The sequence below is a fragment of the Macaca mulatta genome, chromosome 8, assembly GCF_049350105.2.
Source record: "Macaca mulatta isolate MMU2019108-1 chromosome 8, T2T-MMU8v2.0, whole genome shotgun sequence".
Classification (NCBI taxonomy): domain Eukaryota; kingdom Metazoa; phylum Chordata; class Mammalia; order Primates; family Cercopithecidae; genus Macaca; species Macaca mulatta.
Genome location: NC_133413.1, coordinates 32,840,122 through 32,862,632, shown reverse-complemented (window position 1 = coordinate 32,862,632; position 22,511 = coordinate 32,840,122). Strand labels below are relative to the sequence as shown.

Genomic DNA, 22,511 nt, shown 5'->3' with positions numbered 1-22,511 from the left:
CGGTAAGCCGAGATCACATCTAGCCTGGGTGACAGAGCAAGACTCAAGAAAAGAAAAAAAAAAAAAATTAATTTTGAATCTGTCAACTTCTCTCCATTCTCAACACAATTAACCGATTCAAGTTGCCATTACCTCTCACTTGGATTATTGTCACAGCCTCCCAAAAGATATTCCTACTGTGACTCCTGCCTTCCTCCTACCATTCGTTTTTTATTCTAGAGCCCAAGTTCTTCTTTTTTTTAATGTAATTCATTGCTGTGTTTAAAACCCTCAGTCACTTCGATTGCTCTTGGGAGGAGATATAAACTTCTTACCATGGCCCATCTGCTTTCCTTTTTCTGCTTCACCTTCATCCGCCCAGTCCTATTCAATGTTCTACTGAACTACTTTCAATTACCTATAGACACCATAATTTCTCTTACCTCTGAAACTTGGCGCCTGTAATTTCCTGTACCCATTCTTTCCTATACTCTTCAGCTAGCTAACTTTTTTTTTTTTGAGACAGAGTCTCACTCTTGTCATGCAGGCTGGAGTGCAATGGTGCAATCTCAGCTCACTACAACCTCCGCCTCCCAGATTAAAGCGATTCTCCTGCCTCAATCTCCCAAGTAGCTGGGATTACAGGCGCCCATTACCACATCCAGCTAGTTTTTTGTATTTTTAGTAGAGATGGTGTTTGACCATTTTGGCCAGGCTGGTCTCGAACTCCTGACCTCAGGTGATCTACCCACCTTGGCCTCCCGAAGTGCTAGGATTACAGGCATGAGCCACTGCGCCCGGCCTTAGCTAACTCTTGCTCAGGTTTCAGGTCTGGCTTTTACCTGCACTTTCTCCAGGAAATATTCTATAATATTTCCCCCAATATGTGTCAGATGCCTCTTGGTGTGCTAACTACTGTACCTTGTTTTCCCATGACGTAAGACTCATCTCCCTGCAATTGCTTTTTTCACTCATCTATATCCCCAATAAAACTGTAGGCCCCTCAGGAAACAGACTATGCCTGGCTTGTTCACTAATGTATTCCCATATTGTAAAATGCTCAGCAATATTTAATAAATGAGTAAATGTATCTTTAACTACTATATCATTTGGTGTTTATTAGCTACCATCTTGGGAATAAGTCAATGGGAAAACAATGTGTAAACATTCTTTTATGTTCTAATCTTTTTATCCTTTAACAAGAAGAAAAAAACAGTCTAATAATAAAAAGCGAAAGAGAAAAGTGATCATTTGAAAATATCATCCATATGTACATGAAGAAAATTAGAGAACAGTGATGCTGATACTTCTGGCTAAATAACAGAAAGGAAGGGAGGGAGGAAGGAAGGCAAAAAGATGGTATTCTTGGTTATTAGGTTGGTGCAAAAGTAACTGTGGTTTTTGCCATTAAAAATTACCAAAACCATAATTGTTTTTGCACCAAACTAATACAATTCACTGGAATCTGAGTCAAGATGTCACAATATACTCACATATATAACGTAATAAAGGGAAAAAAAAGTGAAGGTCAAATAATGTAGTATTACAATGTAGCATTACAATGACAGGTACACAGATACCAGGACTTCCAGTATTGTGTTATTAATATGTATTACTTTAGTGAAAAATATAGTAAACATTCCTTGGAAGCATTTTCATCAAAATTGCACATGTAACAAAATTGTACATGTAACCTACATGCAATTCCACAAACCATAAAGCCAAAAATTCATAAATCTCCTCTGTTGAATTTTAGTTTTATTATGAGTTAAATAAGTTCTTACATACTGTTTCCCTAATCAGCTTAAAAAACCTATCACCTGCCTCAGTTAATTAACATACAGTCATTCCTCTGTATCCTTGAGGGATTGGTTCCAGGAACCTCCCCATCACTGATATCAAATCCATAGATGATCAAGTCTCTTACATAAAATGCTGCAGTATTTGCATATAACCTATACACATTATCCTGTATACTTTAAATCATCTCCAGATTTCTTATAATACCTTATACAATGCCTACACATCACTTCATTCATATGGATTCAGTGTGGTACTCCACGCAGTAAATTCAACTTTTCCTTTTTTAAACTGTGAATTTTTTTTTTTCCGGCTGGAATGTTCTCAATCTGCGATTGGCTGAACCCACAGATGCAGAACCCAGGGATATGGAGGCTGACTCTAAGTTACAGCCACAAGACCTCTGACTACAGAGAACCAGCAGGCATTCATCAGAAGTGGCTCTCCAGGGAGGGGAAGTAAGAATAAAGACTCTTCTACCTTAACATACAAAGGAGGACCTGCCACCCACAGAGGCTCTGAATCCCTTCTCAATGACAATTATAAAGAATATCATATCATTTTATATGAGGCAGTCATGCCATATTTTTAAGAGTATTTAGCAAAATGGTCTAATTTAATTAACATCTTAACAAACACAATCATTTAAAACCGCCAAAAAGAAACTACAAGAATAGTGATAACTTTATTATCAATACAGATGTTTTGAATAGTTTGTCCCTTTAGGTGTTCACAATTATTCTATAAAACAGACACTATGCTAGTATCCACATTCCACCCTTGGAGAAACAGGTACATCCCAGGTCACATGGCTGGGATTCACATTGGTCTGTGCAACAAAAAGCCTGGGCTCACCCACTCCACTACGTGGCTCCTTCTGCACTCACTGGCCTATCAAGACCTCTAAAAACAGCACTGAGTTTGGATGACATGTCCATTATTTTTAGAGAAAAATCACAGAAAAAAATTAGAAATGTAAACCAGTATGTTAGAAAGCACTGTAAAATGCTCAACAATATTTAATAAATGAATAAATATATCTTTACCTACTTTCTCATTTAGTGTTTATTAGCTACCATCTTGGGGATAAGCCATCTCATATGTTTTAAAGTATTATATAGAAAGCATTTCAAATACTTATAGCAAGGACGTATCATCTCCAGACTGGGAGAAAGCTGGCTGTGTCACTGCTATTATGAAAGCCACAAAGCCCCAATTCTAGAAGCCAAATACATAGCAATGCTACAAAGTAAAAGAAGTAAGGGCTGCTTTGCCACAAGTAACAAAGATGAAACACTAATCTTGGGCCCTGATGGATCCCACCCTAATGTCAGGAATACTCAGACATTCAAGAAGTTACAGCACTGAATGCTTTGCAAATATGTGAATATTATCTTTTTGGAGATAACCCTCACAAAAGAGTGAATTCACATTTTATTTATGGATCTTAACATACCTTTATTTATAGCAAACCTTTGCACAGCATCATCCAAAATTTCTAAATTTCGGTAAATAATAAAACCAGCCTATAAAAAAACAGAAAAATTTAAAAAGTGTCCTAAAGATCACTGAAATAAAACAGTAAGTCCCATCTTCAGAAAAATCGAAGAGAATGATTCGCAAAGCACCCAAACATGGAATTCAACCTATTATGTGACACAAATATCAATATGTCCTCATTTAATAATCATACCAATTGTGAAAATTGAGAAAGTAAGCTGCCTACGCCTTAAAAGTTTGTTTTCACTTTTTCACACTCAATATTACACACAATATCCAAATAAAATAACCTATAACGGAATCTAACAAAATGCAATCTAGTGAGAGAAATCCTATTTAAATCAGCTGAGAATGTTAGTCAGTATATGAAGAGTCCTCCTTCTAAGTCCTGTTAACAAGAACAATCAAGTCACATTGATTTTTCATGAATAAAAATGCTACAGAACTTGTGCTAGCTCTCAGCAAGTTTGGGGATATCTTTTAAAGGAAAATTATCATCCAATTTTCCTAACAAAAGTGAATTGTTGCTGGTTACAATTCAAAGGAGTTTCCATTCCTTTGATAGATGCAAAGGAGAAACAATAAAATATTCATCTACAAATGATAGCATGAATTAGGAGAAAACAAATTCACTGTGGAATAAAATACGTTTCTTAAAAAACACACAATAGTGCTAGATATAAAGAAAAGCCCAGATTTCACTACATACAAACATGTAAATATAAAAATATATCTAATGGCAGCAACAAGCTAAATTTGGAGGCAATTTTTCTAAAATTTCACCACATTTTATGTATAAATATAGGAAATAAGGCCAGTTTGAAAATAGAAACTGTACTATAATTATTTTCATTCTGAATTGTTTATATATCAAATCCATCATCAGTACTATTTGTGCTTGCTCAGCCTGGGTTTCTTAGCCTTTCATGTTTTCAGCAAGTTCACATTTTTTTTTACATACAAATTAGACATTAATTTGGCTTCATGACAATGAAAATAACTAGCATTGAACAATCTGTTGATTGGTACTTGCTAACTAATATCGAGAATGAACAGTTTCACTAAATGTCTTCCTAAGCATTTTTCAATGCCAAATTGATATAAAATATTTTGGTAGAGTTTCTGCCACTACTACAATAAAATTTTTCTAAAGTCATTTATAATAATGTTTTTAAAACACATCACAATTTCTAAAGATCTTTAAGCACGTACATAAGCATCAGTGGCTGCATACAGTTTCTGGTCCTCAGTGAGAGGAAATTTACTCCAATTGCTACAGCGGATAGACTTGTCTTTCAGAAGCTGTTTACCTAAGAGGTGTTTAACCAGACCGCTGAGGCTCCAGGTCTCTGTACATTTCAACTAGAAATGATGAAAAAGCAACACAGTAAAAATCAGTTCCTGTTTTCAGGTATTAACAAATGACATCAAATGAACATACCACAGATAAAATTAGGAAATGTTATACCAAAATACAACCCACAGACAGCCTTCAACCAATTCCCTGTCACTAAAAGCCTCATATGCAGTCCACATTGTAAGAATTTAATTCTAGAATTTCCCTAATGTAGGTATTAAAATTCTTGGACTTTAAAAGTACTGTTCATGAAAAAAAGCTGGTTAGTAGTCTTTCTACCTCCCAGCCAAATGAATAGTTGGCTAAATATGAGAATTTAATTTAATGACTTCATTAATAAAATATGTGAAATATAGGTGATGGAACTGAGAGCCAAACTTCCACTAAGAGCACTGTAACACAAGAGCTCCATTATGCTCTCCTTTAAATTAAAAAAAAAATTTTTTTTGAGTTACTGGTATAAATGTATTAAAAATATACACCTAAAACACAATTTTACATTTGCAAATATATGAATGTGAAAGAGTACCAAGAACTGGGAGGAAGGGAAGGAGAAGGCTTGCTTAAATAAACTGTATGTAATCCCAGCACTTTGGGAGGCCGAAGCAGGTGGATCACACGGTCAGGAGATCAAGACCATCCTGGCTAACACGGTGAAACCCCGCCTCTACTAAACAAAATACAAAAAATTAGCTGGGTGTGGTGGCACGCCTGTAGTCCCAGCTACTTGTGGGGCTGAGGCAGGAGAATCACTTGAACCCAGGAGGCAAAGTTTTCAGTGAGCCAAGATTGCACCACTGCACTCCAGCCCAGGCAACAGAGCAAGACTGTGTCTCAAAAAGAAAAAAAAAGAAAGAAAGGAAGAAAGAAACTGTATGCTGGCCAGGTGCAGTGGCTTATGCCTGTAATCTCAGCAGTTTGGGAGGCCAAGGCAGGCAGATGACCTGAGGTGAGGAGTTCGAGATCAGCCTGACCAACATGGAGAAACCCCATCTCTACTAAAAACACAAAATTAGCCAGGCTTGGTGGCGCATGCCTGTAACCCCAGCTACTCAGGAGGCTGAGGCAGGAGAATCACTTAAACCCGGGAGGTGGAGGTTGCAGTGAGCCGAGATCGTACCATTGCACTCCAGCCTGGGCAACAAGAGCAAAACTCCATCTCAGGGAAAAAAAAAAAAAAAAAAAAAAAAAAACTGTATGCCAAGACAGTGGATTAGAACTAAAGGTTTTCCATTGTGGAAGGCTATGTAGCAATTCCTCAAAGACCTAAAGAAAGAAATACTATTTACCCCAGCAATCCCACTACTGGGTATATACCAAAAGGAATATAAATCATTCTGTTACAAAGACACATGCACGCATATGTTCACTGCAGCACTATTTACAATAGCAAAGACATGGAATCAGCCTAGATGCCCATCAATGATAGACTGCATTAAAAAAAAAAAAAATGTGGTACATATATATCATGGAATAGTATGGAATAGTATGCAGCCATTAAAAAAAAAAAAACAAGATCATGTTCTTTGCAGGGACAGGGATGGCATTGGAGGCCATTATCCTTAGCAAACTCATGCAGGAACAGAAAAGCAAATACCGTATGTTCTCACTTGTAAGTGAGATCTAAATGATAAGAACACATGGACACATAGAGGGGAACAACACACACTGTGGGTGGTGGAGAGTGGGAGAAGGGAGGAAGAGAATCAGGAAAAATAACTAATGGGTACTAGGCTTAATACCTGGGTGATAACCTGTACAATAAACCCCCATGACACAAGTTTACCTATGTAACAAACATGCACATGTACCCCTGATCATGAAACAAAAATTAAAAAAAAAAAAAAAACTAAACTAAAGGTTTTCATTATAGAACATTCACTTGGAACTTTTTTATTGCTACAAAAACATTATATAACTTAAACTATTTTTTCAAAAACTCTAACATTCAGATAGAAAGTACATTCTGTGCAACACAAAATTATCTTCATTATGAAAATTGTATATATATTGATTTTACCTTTTTATTGGCAACATCTGTCAACTCCACAAAATTCTTCAATTTGATATCAAAGTCACGTAGAAGTTTCCACTGATCTCCTTCAATTCCTACACCTGCCTTTTTAATTGCTTTATTTTCAAGCAACATTTTTAATCCCTGGGGGAAAACTGTAACATTTTCTTGTTATTTCCGTAAGTTCTGTCAAGTATGATGGATTTATGTCCTACTTCTTATACATACCAGGTTTATGTTTAAATTTGTATTTAACAGTAATCTTAAATTCAGAAACACATTCACCTTGAGTATGTCTTAACTAAAGCAAATGGTCCTGATTGATAAATGACAAGAAAAAATAATCAGTTTCAATGCCACTCCTGCTAGCAATAGCAGTATATATCCTGGTCAGTTAGCCCCTTACAATTTCAGTTTTCTCTTCTCTAAAACAGAAAAAATGTCAATGCCTCACAGGTATGTTGTGAAAATTAAATAAAACAAGGAATGCGAGTGAATCAGGTAGAACATAAATACTTAAATAAATTTAAGATAATGAGAGAATGGCCAGCTAATAAAAGAACTTAATTTTATAGGGATAAAGTTGACATATTACAATTATCAGCCATAAAAAAATGAAATGAAGAGACACCAACCTGACATGGAAGAAATGTGGAACAAGTAACATTTGCTCTCAGAAACACACAACTGAATTAGCGCAACTTTGCCAAGTTTCCCTTTATTGTATAATGGTGGCCACTCCATGTCAAATCCCACGACATCCCCATCTGATAGACTCATGCTAAGGGGGGAAAAATCGTGTAAATTAATTATGTTAAAAATTTAAACTTCTGTATAATTAAAGACATAATTCAAAAATTAAAAGGCAATCACAGACAAGTTATCTGCAGCACATACAACTGATAATGAACAGCCAGAAAATATGTAAAATTGCTTGAAAAATAAGTATGAAAAGACAAATTATTCAGCAGAAAAATGGAGAAAAATATGAACAGGTAATTCCCAAAAGAAAATCCAAATGACCTATAAATCCAAAAGATATGGCCAGGTGCGGTGGTTTGCCCCTGTAATCTCAGCACTTTGGGAGGTCAAGGCAGGAGGACTGCTTGAGACTAGGAGTTTAAGACCAACCTGTGCAACACAGCACGTCTCTACCAAAAAAAAAAATTAAAAATTAACTGGGTGTGGTGGCACACACCTGTAGTCCCAGCTACTCAGGAAGCTGGAGCAGGAGGATCACTTGAGTCCAGGAGTTCAAGGTTAACGTGAGCTATGATCACATCACTGCACTTCAGCCTGGGTAAAAGTACAAGACCCTGTCTCCAAGAAAAACAAAAATAAAAAATAAATTTTAAAAATCCAAAAAAAAATGTGAAGACACTGCTTCTCACTAGAAGTCAAAGAAATGCAAATTAAGTCTACATGATTTCACATCTATCTGACTGGTAAAAATTAAAGTTTCAGAATACCAAGTGTTAAAAGGATATCTATCAGTGGGGAATGTATAAATTGGTAAAATCCTTTTGGAAGAAAACTTTGACAATAACAATATCTAGTTGAAGGTGCATAAACACTATGGCCCGGCAAGTTTTGTCACAAATAAATGAAACCCTCAGATGTGTACAAACAGACATGTTTAAGAATGTGCATTGCAACACTGTTCCTACTGGCAAAACTTAGAAACAAACTAAATTTCCATTAACAAGAGAATGGACTGAACCAGCTGTTGCATAAGGAAACATTGTAAGATGTAACAGTTAAAATGTAACTACGCAGATCAACAAGAAAAATTCTCAAAAACATAGTGTTGAGTAAAAAAGACAAGTTACAGAGTACACATAGTTTGTTAGCATTTTTTAAAGTTTTTAAATGGGCAAAATAACATTATATAATATTTTCAGATATAAAATTATTAAGTACTATTATAAAAACCATGTGAGCAGCCAGTGGCTCACGCCTGTAATCCCAGTGCTTTGAGAGACCAAGGCAGGAGGATCACTTGAAGCCAGGAGTTCAAAACTAGCCTAGGCAACATAGTGAGACCCTGTCTTTAAAAAATATAAATAAATAAATTAGCCAGGCATGGCAGCACATACCGGTAGTTCTAGCTACTTGAGAGGCTGAGGTGAAAGGATCACATGAGCCCGTAAGGTTGAGGCTGCATTGAGTATGATCTCACCACCGCACTCCAGCCTGGATAACGGAGCAAGACCCTGTTTTTATTAAAAAGGGAAAAAAAAATGCACAGAACTCATAGAAGTTATCTCAGAGGGGCACAGGGGGAGAATCAGAAAGAACAAACATGGGGCTTCAGCTGTATTTTAATGTTTCATTTCTTGATAAAGAACTGAAGAAAACAGGCCAGGCGCAGTGGCTGACGCCTGTAATCCCAACGCTTTGGGGGGCCAAGGCAGGCAGATTGCTTGAGTCCAGGAATTCAAGAGCAACCTGGGCAACATGGCAAAAACCCCATCTCTATAAAAAAATACATATAAAAATTATTCGGGCGTGGTGGTGCATGCCTGTAGTCCCATCTACTCAGGAGGCTGAGGTGGGAGGATTACTTGAGCCCAAGAGGCGGAGGTTGCAGTGAACCAAGATCACACCACTGTCACTCCAGCACGAGCAACAGAGTAAGACCCTATTAAAAAAAAAAAAAAAAAATTGAAGAAAATTAAGATTTGATAAACAAAGTGGGAGGAATATGCATATTTATTATATTGCTATCTATTGTTGTTGATACTTGCTTATTTAACAGTTGTTAAAAATTGAAAATATATTTAAAAAATAAAAGAAACTCAACTTCTGCTTCAGGCCAACATTATAACAAGGGAGGCCAGACTCACCCTCCCACCACAAACAAATCTAAACTTGGACAAAACATATAAAACAACTGTTTCGGATACTAGACAACAGGCAGTACAGGACTATGATCTCCAAGGGAAAGGAAATGAAGGGTGAACCTTAACAGTTGCCCCACGTTCTTCCTGGGACCCATTGCAGACAACAGAACAGGGAGAAGAATCACAAGGAGAGCACTGAGTTGGGGAGACAGAGTTCAGAGCCCTGGAAGCTGAAGGACCTGGAACTGCTGGGGTAGAGTTCTGGAGAGGAGGAAGCTAGGCAGGAAAAGAGCTCCGGAAATCTTCCTAAGGGACTCCTTTGGTCTTTGCAGAATATGAAGACAAGCATGCATAGACCATTACTCTATGGGGCCGGGCAAATAACCATAAGCTGAACGATTCTCAGGACGGACTTACACAAAGGTAAGAGGCATTAAAGCTCTGAAAAGTCAGAGAACATATGGCTGATCACCAGAGGCAATCAACAAAGACTCCAGAAGGGTCACATCTTATTAGAAGGCTAAATTACCCTTAGACTAAAGGCAAATGTGGACCTTCCCTGATCAAGCTTGAAAATAAGCTTCAAAACATAAAGTTGATCTTCAAGTAACTTAGATGTCTGACAAAGTTCCTTTCTTTAAAGGAAAACAATAAAGTCTAACATTCTGCAAAGTAAAATCACAATGCCTAATCTTAAAAAAAAAAAAATTAACAGCTGTAAGAATAAACAGGAAAATATGACCCAAAACCAGGAGAAAAATCATCCAACAGAAAGAAAAAAATCCTAGAATAATGGAATTAACAGACAAGTACATTAAAACAGCTATTAAAAATATGCTAAATATATTTAAGAATTTCAAAAGAAACATGAATAATGAGAGCTAAAATGGAAAGAAAAAAAAAAAAGAACCAAATGGAACTTCTAGAGATAAACAAAATAATGTAGTATCTAAAAAAGAAATTCACAGGATGGTATAAACAAACCAGACACTATAGAAGAAAAAAATATAAGTGAACTTGAAGACATAGGAAACGAAACTATTGAAGCTATTCAAAATGAAGCACAGAAAGAAGAAAAGGAGGAAAGAAAAAAAGACTAAAAGGAAACAGCCTCGGTGGCCTGCAACACAGTATCAAGCAATCAAACTTGTGTGTACTAAGAGTCCCAGAAAGTAAAAAGAATAACAGGATAGGAGGAAAAAAGATCTGAAGACATTTTTCAAATTTGACTAAAGGTATAAGTCCACGGATCAAAAAAATTCAATGAACTCCAAGCCAAATAAACACCAACCACATTACACAAGGGCACATCATAATCAAATTGTTGGAAATATGTGGTAGCAAAAATTTAAGGTATCTAGAGGAAGGGAAAGCAAACACAAAAACTCTGCCTGCCTTTTATAAAATACATAGAAGTCATCAAAACTACAATTCTTCAAGTCACTTTTGCTAAATGCCTTCAGAAATGACATACTGTAGCAAGGCTGAAGGTAACATGGTAGAGTTAATATGTAATCATAAACAACAGATTTTACCTCCTCTGTGAACTAATTCAGTATAATGAATCCCAAAGTGGCCAGATAACTATAGTAGAAGTAAAAACACTTGAATGTTATTTCTAGCTTATATCTACACCAGTAGACCATTAATAAATAGGTTAACTTACCTCTGCCTTTTGTTTGTTTGTCTGTCTGTCTGAGACAGGGTCTTGCCCTGTTGCCCAGGCTGGAGAGCAGTGGTGTGATCAAGGCTCACTGCAGCCTCAACCTCTTGGGCCCAAAACCTAGGCCTCCTGAGTAGCTAGGACCACAGACACCTGGATAATTTTTAAATTTTTTTTTATAGAGATGGGGTCTCACTATGGCTGGTCTCAAACTCCTGGGCTCAAGCGATCCTCCTGCCTTGGCCTCCCAAAGTGTAGGGATTATAGGCATTAGCCACTGTGCCCAGCACCTCTGCTTTTTTTAACCCAATATGTAACAAATTTTTTCCTTTTTTTAAAGAAAAAAAAGACAGGTATAACAACTTCAAAAAAGATCTGAATGAATTCCTTATTACTTCTGTTTTATGCTTTGAGGGCCTTGGATTGCATTATTGCAGTCCTAATTTTACAAGGCAACCTTTAAAAATACTAACAGACATTTCTGTTTTTTGTGTGTTTGCGGGTTAGATTTTTGTTTTTTTGTTGTTGTTGCTGAGACGGAGTCTTGCTCTGTCGCCCAGGCTGGAGTGCAATGGCACAATCTTGGCTCACTGTAACCTCCACCTCCCGGGTTCAAGCAATTCTCCTGCTTCAGCCTCCTGAGCAGCTGAGACTACAGGCGCCCACCATCACACCTGGGTAATTTTTTGTATTTTTAGTAGAGACGGGGTTTCACCATGTTAGCCGGGATGGTCTCGATCTCCTGACCTCGTGATCTACCCGCCTCGGCCTCCCAAAGTGCTGGGATTACAGGCCTGAGCCACCGTTATCTGGCCTCTAATGTTTAGTGAGAACATTTTTTAAGGATCATTTGTTAGAATTGTTGCTAATTAAACACAACAGAGCCAATCACAGCCATTATTCAATATTACTATGTTGATTATTTTTAATGAAATATAAAGGTGCATTTAAAGGTTAAATAATTTTTGCATTTTTTCCCTAAATTGGTAAAATAAACACAATATGTTCAGTAGCTCTATATATAACATCTTAAGTACTAAAAGTTAAAAAAACTGTCGTGCTCACTTCAGCAGCACATATACTAAAAAAGTTAAAAAAACTGTCTAAAGTAATAGAAAAGCATATGCATGAACAAACTGACAGATTACAAATTAATTCAGTGACTATTTTTTATTTGAAACGTAAAACTTGGTGATAGTCTATACATAGAAATAATTATCTATTGAACACACCTCAACTGTAAAACTCAGTATATTCACAAATATTACAATATTACCATAATAGTACCTTCTAAGGGTCCAAATTCAAATGAAATCAGGAAATTCAAATCACTTACCAAATATCTTCTGACAGGAAAGAGCAATCACTAGCGTCATAACTATACACAATGGATCCAGTGAATTCTAAGAAGGGGAGGTCGTCTTCAAAAACACTCTTCCGAACACATGCCTTGAGTTTAGTAAATTTCAAAACAGGCACAAAGTTCACATCAAATAACAAATGTTCACTGAAATAATAAAGTTCACTGAAGCATTCAATTTATAGTTCTAAGTTTTATCAATTAATGTTTTATAAACTAATGAAGTCATAAAGAAAACTAAACAAAGAAAAAGCCATCCCATTGTAAAATTATTTCTCCTAACAAGTTTATCTTTAAACCTCTAATCCCATTTTCATAAAAGCATTTATTTTCCTGAGTTTTTTTTTCTGGTAATTATATTCATATTGTAGCTGTAAGAATAATGTTGCCTTAAAATGCTTAAGGCTGGCTGGCAAACAAAAAATTCAACAAAGGTAATGTTGTCTAAATTATCTGAACTAGAACAAACTGGTAAAGTCAACCATGCAAACTGAATATAAAAAGAGAAAATGTACAGTAAGAATTCTCATTTTGTAAACCCAATTAAAGTTTATTCCAGTTTACCCTTTCAACAACTAGGTCCTGGTGCATTTAGACAACAGTAACTCTGACCTAAACAATGACTTGAAGTTTACAAGTAACAACTGACTCTTCGCACAGTCAAATATAAATTAAATTTCCCACCTAAAAGAATAGTCAATAAACAACATACCTTTCTTTCTTCTACAGCACATCTTTTATTCTGCACATTCATCCATTCAGGACATTTCCGCTGCCGTGAAGTTGTTTCCAATTTTTTTTCATTCATCTTTGAAATGTCCTATTTACAGAGTCCAAAAAAACAATGTCTTCATGGGTAAATACAAAACAATATCTGAAAAAAACTGAGAGGTAGTACTGTCGATATGAATGAAAACCAAACATACATATTTAAAGTAAGTTATGACACCTAGGTCCAAGCATAAGTTATAAGAGCTAGAATTACAAAAGAAAACAGATACAATATGCTGCATCTAATAATTATACATTTATTATTTCTTCCTCTTAAAACAAATCAGCCATTTTAATTGACTTGTATAATTCTGACAGTTTCAAAATTCTATTATTCTATGACTTTGATTCTTAAGAATAACCTCACCTCACTATGAATGAAAATCCTTGGGTATATGAATTATTATGAATTCCTGACATTTTAAATTTTCTACATGATTATTCTGTCTTAAGATCTAAGTAAATTCAGCAAAACTATTAGATTTATTCACAAGTCTACTTAAAGATTTAATTTTGAAGACAGATAATAGCTCTTCTACATTAAGGATTTTTATTTTGCTCCTTGCCTAGTAAGTGAACAAATTTCCCTAAGAATGAGTTTTTTAGAGGATTTTTTAAAAATCTGTTAATATCTTTGAGGGCACCCCTCAATGTAAACCAAAATTCAAGTATAATTAAAGAAAATACAGTGAATAACAATCTCCCAAAGGTGGTGTGTGCATTAAAAAATAATAATAATAACATATTTGTTTTGTTAATAGTAAAATGGATCCATACCCTGATATGACTCATACTAAATTGAAATAGCCTTAGCTCAAGGCTTAGTTCTTAGTAAATTCCTCAAACTTCAACCTTAGTTCCTATTACTTTAGCTTTCTAATAAGGAGGTAGCAGTTTTTTTGTTTTTTGGTTTTTGTGTTTGAGATGGAGTCTTACTGTGTTGCCCAGGCTGGAGTGCAGTGGCATGATCTCGGCTCTCTGCAAGCTCTGCCTCCTGGGTTCACACCATTCTCCTGCCTCAGCCTCCTAAGTAGCTGGGACTACAGGCGCCCACCACCACACCCAGCTAATTTTTTGTATTTTTTAGTAGAGAGGGGGTTTCACCGTGTTAGCCAGGATGGTCTCGATCTCCTGACCTCATGATCTGCCCACCTCAGCCTCCCAAAGTGCTAGGATTACAAGCGTGAGCCACCACGCCCAGCCAAGGAGGTAGCAGTTTTTAACGTAACACTGAAGAGTCTCATGATGAAACAGGATGTTAATGTTAACTACACTATTTATGATTTGAGAATAGTCTGTTGTATTTGATATTTAACAATATAAATTCTGACAAAATTAAACAATACACAGCAACTATTCCAAGCATGAATCAGAAACTGAAAATACCGATAATTTATGGAACAAAAAATTTTAAAGATGACTTTATCAAACACATTTTCCATTTAGAACAAACTCCAACAAACTATTGTACATTGGGAAGGAAAGGGTTAACAGAGCAGGTTTGTAACTCATTCTTTAACCACTGGGGGAGAGAGAATGAAAGACCTCCACCAAAGTTCCCAGTAAACATCCCAATGACATCAAACCAGAAGGCAGCTTACTAAGGGTCTTTATTAGTAGAAAAATACCAAACAGTCCATATCTAGAAAATGTTAGCAAGAAAGAGTTCAACTATCTAGATTGTTTATTGTTAATGAGCCTGGAGATTGTTTATTGTTAATGAGCCTGGAATTATGGATTTATTAATTTATGCTTGAAAATGTGGGGTAGTCAAATAAAGCACATAATTAAAAATAATAATACAGGAGTCCCAATATCAAAACAACTTCCTTTGTGCAATGTTTTTGCATATATTGCTTAAAACTAGTGTGTTAATACAAAACTACAACGTGTCCTAATGCAGAAGAAAGGTACATTTTTGTAATTTATATCTCACGGTTTGGGACTCAAAAAAAGAATGTTCTATCTGCGATTGGTGCTTGCTTATATTCACTGAATCATGATCAAAGTTTGCCCATGGGTACAACTCAACTCTTGGGGTTGCCACATGCATCATATGTAGTGAAAAAATATGTCAAATATATATGCTTTATGAACTGTAAAGCATTTTATATATGTCACTGGTTATCAATAAGTGTATATTTTGTCACAAATTCAAAATCCTTGACAGGAGAAGTCAAAAGTTGATCCCAGATTATATATGTAAAATCAGTTCTTAATCTTAAAATATATATTTATAAAGCTGGAAAACAAGTTTCTGCTATACGTAGAGTAGATCTCATTGGCAAAATGCCAGAAAACTGAGGTTTCCACAAATAACACAAACTTTATAAAAACACCTGTAGACTTCTGAAATTTTGTAATTCATTTACACTGCCAAAACAGAAATAAACTTCAGTAACTCTTTCCTTCTATCTATAACACTAAAATCATTTTAATTCAAAATATGTAATTTTTAGATGTAAATACTCTTTTGCATGCAAAATTCTATCTAGATACTTCCAGGCAAAGAACTTGAACGTAAATTTGTTTACAAACCTAACATCTTTGTCAAATTTACTTATATCTTGGGATAGATAAAAAGCACATCGAAAATTAATGTTGTGGAATAACTTGCAATAGGGAAATCCCTTGCCATACATGAGGATTGTAATTCCTGATGAGGTAAAGGTTATTCCTGGTCAAATTCACAGTATAAAATAATTTTTTATTTACATACGTACTCGCTATGTCGTTCAGCATGTATGACTTTGACAGGTCTTTTTCTAAAGTCATGTGTTTTAGCTTCTGCACAGCAAATCAGTGTGAACAGACAACCTACAGAATGGGAGAAAATTTTTGCGATCTATCCATCTGACAAAGGTCTAATATCCAGAATCTACAAGGAACTCAAACAAATTTACAAGAAAAAAAAAATCCCATTAAAAAGTGGGCAGAGGACGTGAACAGACACTTCTCAAAAAGAGACATTTATGCAACCATGAAACATGAAAAAAAAAACTCAACGTCACTTATCACTAGAGAAATACAAATATTTTTGGTATACAAATCAAAATCACAATGAGATACCCTCTCATGCCAGTCAGAATGGCGTATATTAAAAAGTCAAGAAACAACAGGTGCTGGCAAGGCTGTGGAGAAATAGGAATGCTTTTACACTGTTGGTGGGAATGTAAACTAGTTCAACCATTGTGGAAGACAGTGGAGCAATTCCTCAAAGACCTAGAACCGGAAATACCATTTGACCCTGCAATCCCATTACTGAGTATATACCCAAAGGAATATAAATCATCCTATTATAAAGATACAAGCACATGCATGTTCACTGCAGCACTATTCACAAGAGCAAAGACATGGAAACAACCCCAATGCCCATCAATGACAGACTAGATAAAGAAAATGTGATACATATGCAATGGAATACTATGCAGCCATAAAAAGGAAGAAGATCATGTCCTTTGCAGGGACATGGATGGAGCTGGAACCCATTATCCTCAGCAAACTAACAAAGGAATAGAAAACCAAATACTACATGTTCTTACTTATAAGTGGGAGCTGAACAATGAGAATATATGGGGAACGACACACACTGGGTCCTGGAGGTGGGACAGCATCAGGAAAAACAGCTAATGTATGTGGGGCTTAATACCTAGGTGATAGATTGATAGGTGCAGCAAACCACCATGGCACACATTTACCTATGTAACAAATCTGCACGTCCTGCACATGTATCCTGGAACTTAAAATAAAATTAATTTTTTTAAAAAACATGTATTTTATCACTTCATAATGCTTCATATTGTACCTTTAAAGGATTTTAAACCCCCCTTTAAAATAACGTATTATGAGTTGCTTTGGTTTGGACTTTTCCTGAAATCTTATCTGTCTACCACTATCTACAATTTTTCAACCTTTATCATTATTTTAAAGGCTGTCCGGAATTTTTGTTGTTGTTGTTTTGTTGCTTAATTTTGGTTTTGGCCAGGCACAGTGGCTCATGCCTGAAATCCTAGTACTTTGGGAGGCTGAAGCAGGAGGACTGATTGAGGGCAGGAGTTCAAGACTAACTTGGTCAACATAGTGAGATCCCATCTCATATTAAAAAAAAAAATTGTTTTTTATTTTGAATGGCTTAATCGGAATATGTTTGTCTTTCAGTACGGAAATGAAAATTAATCTCATTCACAGGTGGTACAAAAAGTTTTTTTTCCCTTTCACTTTACTTTCATTACTTTCTTCAGTTTCCTCTTTTTCTTTTTCCATTTTTTTCTGACTTGATGAAATTATCATGCATTCCCTTTTTCCTCATTATTCATGTTAAAATGCACTGGGTTTATGCTACACTCTACTCCTGACCAAGATTTTTTAACAATGTTTTCTTTGAATTCTACGTAGCAACCACTACAAAGAAGCAAATGGCAAAAGAGAAGGCTTTGCTCTCATAGACTGAAAACTCCTTTTTCACCATTAACCAGTATTCCAACAACTTAGTCTCTTCAAATTGTATGTATTTCAAGGGTGCAAAAATTCTTTAAGTCTAATAGCTTCTCCTTTTCTTTAATTAGGAAATATGTTAATTTATTCAGATGATTTAAGCTTCGAGTAAACTTGAGCTTTTTTACATCAAGTATTTCAAAATAATACTAAAGTTTTGTCACAGACGCACACTGACTTTCCTCTACTAGCACTATTAATCTTCTTTAGGATTCAAATAACACCAATTAAACATCACTTATAAAACCATTTTAACTTCACTTTTCCAAAGCTGAATTTTTGCTCTGAATCCATAAACTCTGTCACATACCTTAATGTATTTTCCACATGATCATTGCATTTTTTTATAGAGTGAATTCAAGCACTCAAAATGTCAGTTAAGGATACCACTTTTTGAAGTCAATAACTACACTTCAACAAATCTGCAAAGTAAGAATCACTCACATGGAATAATTTAAATGTTTTCTTTTCGCTTATAAACCTTCCTTTGGACTGTCCACATAATCACATAATCAGTAATAAAATAGCTCATCGCATTTCTTCACCTAAAGGTGAAAAGAAGGTACTGTAGGAGCTTAGATTTAGTTAGGCTCACCATTTGAATTTTCAATGTAATCATTTAATGTGAAATTCCAAACCACAGGCAAGTTTTAATTTACAACTGCTTCTGCATGAATAAGACAACCTGTTACTTGGAATAAAGTTTTAGATTGAACTTAATGTAAAGCTTTTATATCTTCCTGTCATTACCTGTCCCAAACTTCCACTCTGTTTCCATAGTATCTTGTATGTTTCAAAGTATTCATTTATCTCTTCGAATATTTCATCCCCAGTTGGTTTGGGAACTTCTCTTTGCCAAGCAAATAATGTCTTCCAGTTCTTCAGGGATTCTATACAGTCTTCAAACTGAGAATCATTACAAAAGTTTATGAATTCATATCTGAAACGAATGCCTTTTTGATTAAATAATTTTCTGGATTAGTGTTGTGTCTATGTCATTCCACAAATCTTCAATGTATCTTCTAATAGAATAATTGAAAATGGCAGCTCTTCAATTTCCCTTGCCTCATTGGTCTCAAACATAGTGTTCCAAACAGGCAGGAAAAAAATAGCAGCCTCAGTAACCCAGCAAGGTACCTGGGATTCATTAATTGTGCAACCCTATAACTAGCTTCTTGAGCTCAATCTGATTATCATGTCTATCAACCTCATAATAATAAATTATGGCTAAATAATTAAGTATGGTACATCCATAAAACAGAACACTACACAATCATTAAAAATAATGTTCTTATAAATATTCAAGTGAAAAAAGCAAATTAAAAAATTAAGGAGCAGGAGCTCATGTGTGTAATCCCAGCACTTTGGGAGACCAAGACAGGCAGATGATTTGAAGTCAGGGGTTTGAGATCAGCCTGGGCATATGGCAAAACCCCGTCTCTACTAAAAATACAAAAATTAGGGGGACATGATGGTGCATGCCTGTAATCCCAGTTACTTGGGAGGCTGAGGCACAAGCAGCACTTGAGCCCAGGAGGCAGAGGTCGCATTGAGCTGAAATCTTGCCACTGCACTCCACCCTGGGCAACAGAACAAGACTGTCTCAAAAAGAAAATTAGACTCTAATTGTATAAACTAAATACGCATGTATGTTTGTATGCAAGTCTGGAGCAATGTATACCAAAACATTAGTGGTTATTTCACAATTGCAAATGGTTTTTCATATTCTTCTTTATACTTTTCTATATATTCTAACTTTTCTCTAAGAACATGTGTTCCTTTTAACAATCAGGGGACAAAAGTATGTCAATAAAATGAAAAAGTAATTTTTTAATGAATAATCAAGGCTACATTTTTTCATACTATAGAACAAGGGCCAGCAAATTTTTTCTCTAAAGGGCTATATGGTAAATATTCTAGGCTTTACGGGCCAGATGATCTTTGTCAAAACTACTCAAGTTTGTCACTATAGCACAGAAGTCATAAACAATACTTAAGCATAACAACGTTACAATGAAATTTTACCTACAAACACTGAAAGCTGGATTTATTTAAATTTCATAAAATATTCTTCTTCTTTTGACTTTTCAACCACTGAAAAATGTAGAAACCATTCAGTACATAGTACAAAAACAAGCAGCAAGTCAAACATGACCCACTGGACACCTTACCAACTTCTACTACAGAACACAGATAAAATGCTCTAAAACTGAAAGTTCAAGGCTGGCGTTATTAACAACCCAATGTAGTGATTTTTAATCTCCATAATGCATTCTAAAATATCAATAAGATATGAAACTTCTCGGTGAAGGCTTTTTGATAAATTAGTTGCAAAATGGTCCTCATGACAGCTAAACGAGTGGACCTACTCCATAAGGTTGGTAATATCAGTCAATTAAATGCTAAGAGATTATCTGTCAAAACTGTGAACTCTGTTTTGGAAGAAATTCATCTTAAGTGATTCTATTTGACAGCATTTAGATATTGGGACAAGTTGTCTGCTGAAGTAATTTCTAGTTCATGTCAATAGAAATCACGCCAGTAAGATTTTAGTTAGAACAAATTTAGAAAAATTAAGACCAATTACATTCCAAATTAGCTAAGAAAGGGTAGCTTTTTAATCACTTAACTTTTAAACCATACTCTACATCACTCTGATAAGAGTAGAAATTCACCTCAAGAGAACCGCATTTTCCACTTAGAATAGTGTCATCTTCTAGAAAATAGACAGATTTAATACCAGTCTCAAGAGGCCAGTCTCAAGACAAAGTTGGGTTTTGGTGGATGAACTCAGATATTTCTTTGTTCATAAAACCTCTAACTAGGTAAGGAAATTAATACCTACTGTTACCATGGTAACTGACTTCCCTAATTGCTTGAGGGCTAAACTGAATAAAGTATCCCACTCTTTTTGAAAAGCACTAAAAGAAAAAAAAAATTGTCAAGTTACATGACACATATGGATAATAATCTGAAGTTGAGGAAAAAATTATTAGTTAAATAATGCAATGCTTAACTGTGCTAGCCAGTTAAAGGGTTTAATGTGGAAAAATTTCCACTTACTATTTAAAACAGTTCAATTCTATTTTATTCAAAATATGTAAAGGTTAATGTGATGAAATACACTGTTTTATAAATACTTATTACAATAAAAACGCAAGAATATTTATAATTACTCTGAAATTTGCTAACAAAATATTCCAAAAGAACAGTTGCAATACTTAAGTTATAATTTCAATTTTTCACACTGGGCATGTATGCAAATTTTACAAATATCCATTGAATTTCACAATGTTTCTCTGAGGAAGAAAGCTGTATCTACATCACTTTGCACAAAGGAAAACTAATAACTAAGACTAGCTGATTTTGCAAAAGTTATGCAGACTGCTCTAGCGTTGAAAATTATACTATGAAGAAGCAGGAAGTAGAGTGGAAAGAAGCCTGGACTGAAAGTCAGAAAACCTAGGTTCCAATGCTGCTTTGTGTCAAAAAAGAAAAAAAAAAAGTATCCAAAACTTAGACAAAGAGAGGGCAGTATGTCATTTCAATGTCATATAGGAGCACAAGCTCACCCAACGATTATCAGTATTTCATTAGGGGACATATCTTTATTTGACTGGTTATTTATTAATGATTTTAAAACTCAGACTCTAATATCCACATGTTAAATAATAAATTTTGGTCTCATAAAGGTGTAACTGAATCTTGTCGAGTAAAAAAGATAACCTCAAAGTCTATGGTTTTTATTGCCCTATAGCACAGCTTTGTATCTAACCTAGCAATCTTATTCCCAACTTTTTCCTCCAAAGTCTATATTTATCTTTGCACCTCTCTGAACCAAAGCTGTCATCCTGCTGGTTCCCTCATCAACACGACACATATGACATGTGTTCTTTCTATATTTGTACAAGAATTATCTTTAAATTATTTGGAAAATTCTGCTTTGACACTTGGTCACTTAGCATCCATGTGACCTTGGACAAGTCACTTTATTTTTCTAAATTTTCATTGCCTCATTTGTAAAATGAGATTATGTTCCCATTATTATATTACCTGTCTTATGATATCATATCATTCCTATATATTATAATATTTGCTTTCTTGACCACAAGATTAACGTAAAGACGACAGCAATACACATGATGTCACTTCTTTTCAACTATAATTACACATGAGTTGGAATGATGACAGGACTAGTGATAGGTCTTTTACTTCTATTGTACCTCATTCCCTATAGTATACTGGGATCCCATTAGAGAGGGCAAGAATCTGTAGGTACAGATAAAAATAGCCAATCCATATGAATTACATAAGATATATAAATTCACTGACAGCTAATTAAGCACTGAAGTACTTTATAGGTAGAATATTCTTTTTAATTACAAATTCAAACAAAGAAGAGAAAATGGATTCATTTATCCAATGCTTCTTTCTTACCCATTGGACCTCACTCAAAAAAAGTACTGAATTTCGAAACACATCTCTTTTTTTTTTTTGAGACAGAGTCTAGCTCTGTTGCTCAATCATAGCTCACTGCAGCCTCAATCTCCTCAGGCTTAAGCAATCCTCCCACCCAAGCCTCCCAAGTAGCAGGGACTAGAGGACTACAGGCACATGCCACCATGCCCAGCTAATTTTTGTATTTTTTGTAGAAATGGAGTTTCACCATGTTGCCCAGGCTGGTCTTGAACTCCTGGCCTCAAGCAATCCTCCCTACCTCAGCCTCCCAA

At 35.3% G+C, this 22,511-nt stretch overlaps 1 protein-coding gene across 30 annotated transcripts in view; it reads right to left on the bottom strand.

Moving 5' to 3' along the window:
* WRN (WRN RecQ like helicase) overlaps positions 1-22,511 on the bottom strand; it is a 139,268-nt gene that overhangs the window by 101,641 nt on the left and 15,116 nt on the right. For 6 of the 30 annotated variants that reach the window (XR_013397237.1, XM_077943400.1, XM_028852548.2 and 3 more), the window contains exons 2-8: positions 18,532-18,687; positions 13,229-13,400; positions 12,493-12,605; positions 7,286-7,431; positions 6,657-6,805; positions 4,492-4,641; positions 3,236-3,305 (exon numbers count right to left, since the gene is read on the bottom strand). Coding sequence is in view for 27 of the 30 variants with exons in the window: in XM_077943400.1 (XP_077799526.1) it covers positions 3,236-3,305; positions 4,492-4,641; positions 6,657-6,805; positions 7,286-7,431; positions 12,493-12,605; positions 13,229-13,324 (724 nt within the window). In the remaining 3 variants the exon portion in view is untranslated. Of the gene's footprint in view, positions 1-3,235; positions 3,306-4,491; positions 4,642-6,656; positions 6,806-7,285; positions 7,432-12,492; positions 12,606-13,228; positions 13,401-16,010; positions 16,105-18,531; positions 18,688-22,511 lie in introns of all 30 variants that reach the window. The other 24 variants (XR_013397238.1, XM_077943404.1, XM_077943414.1 and 21 more) reach the window with 7 other exon arrangements.